Here is an 8,219-nt window from a genome sequence, read left to right on the forward strand (position 1 = left end):
GGCAAGTCATGCATGCTGCAACACTATACCGAGGACCTGTATTTAGAGGTGGATGAGCTGCATGGGGTGAGAGTATAACTACAGATTTGGGATACAAGCCACAGTGTTGTTCCGAATTTCAACTCCCTGCCAAATTATTACTTGTACCTGTGGGAGACAAGTGCACTGGGAGCACCGTACATTGAGGCCTCAGCCAGAACGGGTCTCGATGTGACAGAAGCTTTTGAGCGGACACATTTATCAGGGCTATGGAGAGGTGAGCTCGCGTGAAAGATGGGACAACATCTTTAAAGCAAACAAAACCAATAAAGATTAGCCAGCTGAAAACATATGTACAAAAACATTTTTCTTCCCATCTTTAGCCATTTAAAATCAGCCATGTATTTTTATCAATTTTTTGAATGCAGGGCATGAACCACTATAATGTGGTGGTACTCAGCATAAGAGCAGAGAATACAAAAAGCCAGTAGATCCTAGTCACGGGCTGCAGTAAAGCCCGAACCTCGTTTTACAGATACTGGTTGCTTTATCATCATTGTCAAAGGAAAAGATTGTACGTCCCCTAGTGGCCATCGAGAAAAACGCATGTCATTACAATCTGGCTTAGTGAAGGAAATGCTACAGAAATACCTAGCTTTCATGTTATTAGACATTCAAAGCAAGCTTCAAGGAGTCGTGAGAAAAATGTCCACGTTTTAATGGTCTATTAGACTACTATAATAGTACGTCTTATGTCTGTTTTCTTCCTCTGTTAGTAAATAATGGACATTTATTCTATTTCATTGGATCCCCACCCTTGCTGTTCAGGTATTAATTGCTTTCATTATAACTATAAAAAGTGTCTGAACAGGCTCAGCGAACATAGGCCTATCAGTGGCTTTTTTTACGCGTCTATATGTACAAAGACTAATAGCAGTGACAAGCATTACAATTAAAAGTCCACTGGATTAACAAAGTGGTCCACTAAGTAGTCCACTAAACTAATTTATCTGAAAACAAAGCTGGCCTAAACTGTCTGTCTCTCTGTGTCCTCGGGGAGTCTGTTCCATTGTTGTTCACCTCCTGTTTGGAAAGCCATTTAACTGTGGAAACGTTTTGTAGCAAACTAACCTGTAATGCACACTGGTGAGGAGTAAGTGGGTTTGATTTCATCATGACATTGGAAGTCTTCCAGCAATCTTCAGAGGTTATGACCTGGGTGGAAGCAATCTCATGATTAGCCTATTGAGAAAGACTTAGCACATAACATGTGCTTTTATGTGATGCATGCCATGAGCTGGCCTCAACAGGAAATACTGGGCTTGTTCTGATATGATACAGCATGCTCATTCCCTCTGGTCTATGAGAAATCCCTAACTTTCTGCTGGTATTTATAAACCCCGCCTTTCACAAAAACCCCGCCCAATAACAAGTATGAACAGGCAAAGATTAAAAAACAGATGAGCTAGACAGAAGCTCTCACCCCTACGACGTTTAAACAGACGCTGCCTTTTGCAGAACAACACAAGAGAACCTGAGGAACGATGGGTTTATTTACACCTATGTTTACAACCAGAACTTCAAGACCTCTAAGTTAAGGGGTTCTCTGGTCAAATCTCCGAGGAGGATCCTGGTGAAGTGGCTGTTTCTAGTCAACCCTAGTCTTTTTATTCGCCCCATTCGTCTGGTTGAAATCATGGATCTCACTTTGTGGCAGTACCAGTTTCGAATCATCATGTTAGGAGACTCCACAGTGGGCAAATCATCCATGTTGAAGCGCTACACAGAAGATCTGTTTCTGGAGAGCATCAACCAAACGGTCGGAGTGGACTTCTTTGTACACTTCCTAGAGGTGGAACCTGGGGTGAGGGTCAAACTTCAGTTCTGGGATACAGCTGGTCAAGAGAGGTTTAGGTAAGTCCGACATTGTTCTATCATGGATTGAAGAAACTGTGATGTCCAAAATCAAATACCTAAGGTCACAGGTGTCCAATCCTCCTACCGGAGGACCAACGTCCTGAAAAGACCTTAATCCTAAAGACCTTGATTAGCCAGTCCATGTGTGTTTATTTGGGGTTAAAGCTAAACTAAAGTGGCCCTCCAGAAGCAGGACTGAACAGACATGTTTAAGCCGAACGATCCACAAGAAGAAGGACTATTTTCCCCTTAAAGTAACTTCTGCATGTTTACTCAAAAGCTCAGTGTCTTAAACAGTTTAAAGATGCCTTGCTTCTGAAAAACTGGATTGTGAAACATTACTCATCACAGCAGCAAGTATTTGCATGATACGTCCAGGAAGTAATTTGTCAGTCTACACTAAAAATGGGTTCACTGTCAGGCCTGGCTCCACGGGTGGGTGGAGGGACAGGCGGTTGGTCTTGACCCACTTAATTGGCCCACCCTGGCAATAGTGCCAACTGTTCAGCCCACCCGGAGAGAACTATGGTCCATCTGACTTCTTAGAGCTTGATTTGGGCCTGTTTTCTGGTATGCATGGATGACTTTAAACAGACAGATCACCAAAATGGAAACGTATGTCATCATTTACTCACCCTCATGTCATTCCAAAGTCTCATGGGTGGCAAGACTTGTGACCAGATGAGGGAGGCTAATAAAAAACATTATTTGATTTAAGATATAATATCAGTTGTAACTGCTAAAACACCAGTTCACTCATTGTAATGCACACTTTTAATAACAAAGTTCCAAAATAATGTTTTTGGCAGCAAATCCATATAATATAAGAATCATTTTGGGTTCCCCAAAGAACCTTTCAGTGAACAATTCCGTCTAGTGTGAAGAACATTTGAATAATCTATAGAAACTTTTTTTTGCCCTATAGAAACTTTTGTGCAATGTAAAGGTTCCATGTATGTTTAAAGTGGTTATTTAATGCTATTTGAGAATAAGAAATACCATTTATGCCGCAGTTCATCTAAGAATTTACTGCTGATTTTACATGATTTCAATTTGAGTTTGACAAGCAGTTTTTGCAATTTCAGCATTTCTCCATTCAAGTAAATAGGAGTTGGTCTTGCATGCCTGAAATAGTTAAGAGGGCATTGCAAATAAAACTGCATAGTGAAAAGGACCTTGGAATTATACAGATTATCCAGTGAGAAAGAAAATAAGGGTAATTGGATTTTATCAATCAGAAATGAATGTTTTTTTTTTTTTTAAAGTTATGTACTAAAATGGAGCCAGAATGTAATGCAATGTATAAACAGATTATTGATTATCATGGTAAAGAGGTCTGGAAAAAATAACCCTAAAAAATATAAATAACTCTAAAACTGTGGTCTGTTTCAGGTCTGTGACTCGCTCCTACTACCGTAACTCAGTCGGAGGTCTTCTGGTTTTCGATCTGGGCAACCGCAAATCTTTCGAAAACGTGCAGCAGTGGTATGAAGAGGTATTCGAACGTGTACAGCCCTACACTGTGCTCTATGTGCTAGTGGGACACAAAAGTGACCGGGTCAAAGCCGGAGAGCGAGCCGTGAACCGAACTGAGGCAGAGAAGCTCGCAACCCAACTGGGAGCACCGTACATCGAGGCCTCAGCCAAAACAGGTCACAATGTGAAAGAGGCCTTTGAACTCTTGACCCGGCGGATTTATCAGGGCTTAAAAAGTGGAGAGATCCAGTTGCGTGATGGGTGGGATGGAGTCAAGAGCTCAGCACCTACAGCCCAAGCACTCCAGAGGAAACAAAAAAGTGAAGCCGCTGAGAAAAACAAGAGCTGTGCTTGTTAACTTAACTTACTTATATGTGGTTCTCGCAACTTTTGAAAGCAAATCATCTAATAGGATGGATTGGTCTGACTTTGGCGAATATATACAAAAGCAAATGTCAAGGTCTTTCATATTGTAGGTATGAAATTTGATCATCAGCAATACATTTCATAACGGCATGGATAATTTTTGCTTATCTGCAAGATTTTAGCATTTTGCAAACTATACTGAAACGCTTGTTTAATTTCATATACATAAATGTGTACATTTGATTTCCAGTTGTTTGTTCAGATTTCTACTCCGCTTTGTACAAAGGTGTCTTTAGTAGTGTCTTTAGTAGCATTACTGCATTAGTTTAATATTTTAACTCCTATTCATCCTATCACGTTTATTGGCATGCATATGGCCACATATTTCCATAAACATCTATTTGCTGATACAGAAAGGGCTGCTTGAAATGTATAGCTATTCCTGTAATTCATAATTACATGAGATTCTGGAGGTATTTAAGACTTAAAATAATTCAATAAAATATTACTTTTACACTTAATGGGAGTTTAGATATTAATTTGCCACAGTCTAGACACAATGCAGAAACTATTTATGTTAGTTGTTATTTCTGAAATTATGTCCAACACAACTGGAGTCATTTCAGTGAGAATAAATCACAATAAGACTTTTTTTTTTATTCAGGAAAAAAACAAGAGACTGTAAAACACTGTGATACATGGCAAAAAAAAAAAGTTTTAACTCTGTTTAACTCCACAGAAATGTTCAAATATGTCCACAAACCCACAGCAGAAGGGGTTTATGAACCATTTCCTATATACCACACATATATAACTCCATCTAACCAGTTAACCAATCTGCATTATGGCACTAGTCCCAATGCAATTAATTAAATAGGGAAGTGGTATTTATTTCTCTGGTAAAAATGACTGCTTACCTTTAGAAAGTCACGCACTAAAGATCTCCTCTATAGTACTAAATATTACTTAAGTGATGAGTTCTATAACACCGAACACTATGAACAAATCAGACACATGGTGATTGTAATTGTGCATAGCTATTAATGCCAGCTGAGCAAAAGTTGTGTGTCTCCATGATGGGTCAGCTATACACAAAATATGAATGAAAACGTGGTTTGTGGGAGAAACAATAAACAATTGATGTTTTTCACAGGAGTCTGTGAGATTCTATAATATAATAAACCCCAGTATAGCACCAAGCCAGAGACTAAAGTGCCCAAATAAAATGTTCTCATGGTGGTTTTAACACAAAGTGAACTGTACAGAAAATTTACGTCACTTCCTACACACCGTTTGAATGTGAAATGTCAACAGAACCGTACTGTAAATAGTACAACGCATTCTGTCTCTCTGATTAACGTAACATATATAAGTTCAATCCCTCTCCACTTCCAAAACTTGCAGGAAAAAAAAATGTGTTGGTGCTTGCTACTTTTTGGTTGTTTTGCGGATCAATGCCATTCTCTGAAAGAAAAGAAAACTATATTTAGATATGCACGTCATTTGTTTTTCATAATATCAGTTGAAGTGCATGAGAATGACAGCTGACCTGTTTGTGAGCTTCTGTGGTGCAAGCCTTCTTATAAGGTCGGATCTCATCTGAGCCATAACCAGGAATCCACATGTTCCACTGTCGTTCTGTAATGCAATGTTGGATTATGGACTATATTAACACTGTTCTTCAGATAGTCATTCAAACAGTCTGCTATTGGCCTTGATTAAACATTTATAGGATACATAAATGTAAACTGTTATTTTTATTTTCTATCATATTAACGGTAATGAAATAAAATGTAAAAACATCAAGTTCATCATGAGTGGACACATTAAAGGATTAGTTCACTTCCAGAATAAAAATTTCCTGAGAATTTTCTCACACCTGTGTCATCTAAGATGTTCAAATCTTTATGTCATCAGTCGCAAAGAAATTAAGGTTTTATAAGGCAAACATTTCAGGATTTTACTCCATTTAATGGTCTATATAAGGAATAATGGCCATTTAAATGTATAGTTTTTAACCACAAATGCTCATCTTGCACTAGCTCCACGATGTGTGTCTGCAAATTCACGCATTACATAATCACGTTGGAAAGGTCATAAGTGGTTAGCTCTGCGTTTGTGTACTCCTGTTCAAAAACTCATCCAACTTCAAAATCATCCGACCTCATTGTTTTAACTTCTGTTTTGCACGTTCGCTCTGTAAACACAGGGTTGGCACTTCTGCCTACATCACACATAACCTTTCCAACATTATTATGTAATGCCTGAAGTTGAGCTAGTGCAAGACGAGCATTTGGGGTTAAAAAGTATATTCATTTTTATTTGTTAAGAAAATGACCGATCATTTTCCTCGGCTGAGATCGTGTAGGCCCTTTGTAGCTGCATTGAAACTGCAATTTGGACCTTCAACACATTAGCCACCATTGAAGTATATTATATGAAGAAAAATCCTGGATCATTTTCCTAAAAAAAAAAAAACTTAAATTTCTTTGCGACTGAAGAAAGAAAGAAACAAACATCTTGAATGACATGGGGGTGAGTAAATTATCAGTATATTATGTATATGCAAGACCCTCACCCAGGTGTAGCTGGACATCTTTCACTTCAAGAGTGTTTGACTTCCTGTGTCGGGCAAGTTGGCATGCCGCAGTCACCACACTCTCAATGAAGTCATCTGCAATCTGCAAGAGCATCTGATGGGAAGGGAAATGACTCGTATCAACAGACAAAAGCATATAGTGACACTACTTGGGGTCCCTCTCTTACTCACAGAGACTGCATTTATTTGATATGGTAAAAATAGTTATATTGTAAAATACTTTTCTGCTTCTAAAGGGGTTCTCGACTGCTTTTTTAAATTTAGTTAGTGTGTAATGTTACTGTTTGAGAACGAACAACATATGCAAAGTAACGATGCTCAAAGTTCAATGTGAAGGGAGATATTTTGCATCCTTGTTGAATAAAAGTATTATAATGATAAATACTAAAAAATATAAAGCAATGTTCTAATTCCTAATATTCAAAACTGATAACTAAGGAACCATATCAATAATCTACTGACTAGTTTATTATTTTTTACTAGATTTTTTGGGTTTTCAACTTTATTTTAATAGTGAATGTAAAGGGATGTTTCTTAATTCGAGATGCTGTTATTTTATTATAAATCATTCAAGAATGAGAAGTCATTCAGACAACCCAGACTTGTCAAACGTCTTTACAGTTACGTTTGCTGAATAAAAGTATAATAAATAATTACAATAATATAATATAAAATAATCTTCTAAGCGCTGAGCTGACAAAAATGGATAATTAACTAGAAAACAATATGAATGGTTAACTGATTATTTTATATTTATATATATATAGTTGTTATTCAGGCAACCCAGACTTGTCAGTTACAAAAATATATACTTGTGTACATCACTAGTAATAAGAGTAATACATACCTCTTCCACATCTTCATCGAGTTGCTCATTAGGGTCAATTTCTCTCACAAGATCCTGCAGTTTCTTCTTACTAAGCACCTGTTTTGAGGATATTAGATCATAAATGTAACAAATACAAATAGAGGCAAGTCTAAAACATTTGTATTGCTGGGGTCTCACCTGAGAGCCTTCAGGGCTCAGTCTCCCTGCAGGTCCAGGGGTGCCCGGGACTTTCCCGGGGACGACGGTGCTGTTGGCCATGTTGGTGGAGATGGGTGGTGTTGAAGAGGCTTCTGCTTTCACAGCAGTGAAGAAGTTTGAGCGACTAGTCTGTGCTGGGTACTGGGTCATACTATACCAGTCAAGAGATATCTGTCATGAGCCACTTCAAAGTCAGAGTGAGGTATGTTCAGCTGCAAAATATACATATAAAAATTATTAAGTATTAATAAATATTTAGTCACTTTCAGAATCACTCTACACAAACTCACTAGGAAAAACACATCACAGGACTGTCATCTGCTCTACAGGCTAACAACTTTAGCTTCTTAGCTTCGCAGATGTTTTCTGACAGCTTAAAGTACCTGGGCAAATGCGGATGTCATAATAATACTAGTAAATGCAGTAATGTAAATTAAAAAATAAATCACGTTTCGTCTAAACGTTTTCGTATCAATTCATATCAATTTCATCTTAGCATATTAGCAGCTAGCATGTAAACATTTGTACCAATCCACATCTCGCGATGCTTTCCTTTTGTTTTATATATTTCTGTCAGACGATGAATTAGTGTAGTACCTGATCCGAATAATTCTGTATTATCTTCCCATCTTCAACATTTATAAACTGGAAATATTCAAAAGCCCATTAAAGTCGATGATGTTATTCCTTCTAGAGGCGCCTCTTCTGACTGGCGAACGGAGCTCTGGTGAATTATCGCGAGATGTCAGGGAATACGTTTTACAAAATAAAAGCCCAGCTGAAAAAAGAAGCTATTCTATTTTAACATCTATTTAAACTTACCGCGCTTTTTTGTAATAAAGGAATGTGATTGTA

General features: G+C 37.8%; 2 protein-coding genes across 2 annotated transcripts; one reads left to right on the forward strand and one right to left on the reverse strand.

The window, feature by feature from the left end:
• Window positions 1-1,096: 1,096 nt before the first annotated feature.
• LOC113059313 (ras-related protein Rab-39B-like) lies at window positions 1,097-4,299 on the forward strand. Its single transcript, XM_026227720.1, has 2 exons — window positions 1,097-1,893; window positions 3,289-4,299. The coding sequence occupies exons 1-2, from the start codon at window positions 1,676-1,678 to the stop codon at window positions 3,728-3,730; spliced, it is 660 nt and encodes a 219-aa protein (XP_026083505.1). The 5' UTR covers window positions 1,097-1,675; the 3' UTR covers window positions 3,731-4,299.
• Window positions 4,300-4,444: 145 nt separating this feature from the next.
• On the reverse strand, window positions 4,445-8,121 carry LOC113059314 (transcription initiation factor TFIID subunit 12-like). Its single transcript, XM_026227721.1, has 6 exons — window positions 7,962-8,121; window positions 7,344-7,576; window positions 7,185-7,262; window positions 6,317-6,431; window positions 5,288-5,376; window positions 4,445-5,202 (listed from the first exon to the last, which is right to left on the reverse strand). The coding sequence occupies exons 2-6, from the start codon at window positions 7,512-7,514 to the stop codon at window positions 5,167-5,169; spliced, it is 489 nt and encodes a 162-aa protein (XP_026083506.1). The 5' UTR covers window positions 7,515-7,576; window positions 7,962-8,121; the 3' UTR covers window positions 4,445-5,166.
• Window positions 8,122-8,219: the final 98 nt, after the last annotated feature.

Source organism: Carassius auratus, chromosome 41 (genome assembly GCF_003368295.1).
Source record: "Carassius auratus strain Wakin chromosome 41, ASM336829v1, whole genome shotgun sequence".
Classification (NCBI taxonomy): domain Eukaryota; kingdom Metazoa; phylum Chordata; class Actinopteri; order Cypriniformes; family Cyprinidae; genus Carassius; species Carassius auratus.

Coding starts and splice junctions, on each gene's coding strand:
- LOC113059313 (XM_026227720.1), top strand. CDS start 1,676: ATGGATCTCACTTTGTGGCAGTACCAGTTTCGAATCATCATGTTAGGA. Junction 1,894..3,288: donor GCTGGTCAAGAGAGGTTTAG/GTAAGTCCGACA, acceptor GGTCTGTTTCAG/GTCTGTGACTCGCTCCTACT.
- LOC113059314 (XM_026227721.1), bottom strand. CDS start 7,514: ATGACCCAGTACCCAGCACAGACTAGTCGCTCAAACTTCTTCACTGCT. Junction 5,377..6,316: donor AGATGTCCAGCTACACCTGG/GTGAGGGTCTTG, acceptor ATTGCATTACAG/AACGACAGTGGAACATGTGG. Junction 5,203..5,287: donor CCACAGAAGCTCACAAACAG/GTCAGCTGTCAT, acceptor CTTTTCTTTCAG/AGAATGGCATTGATCCGCAA.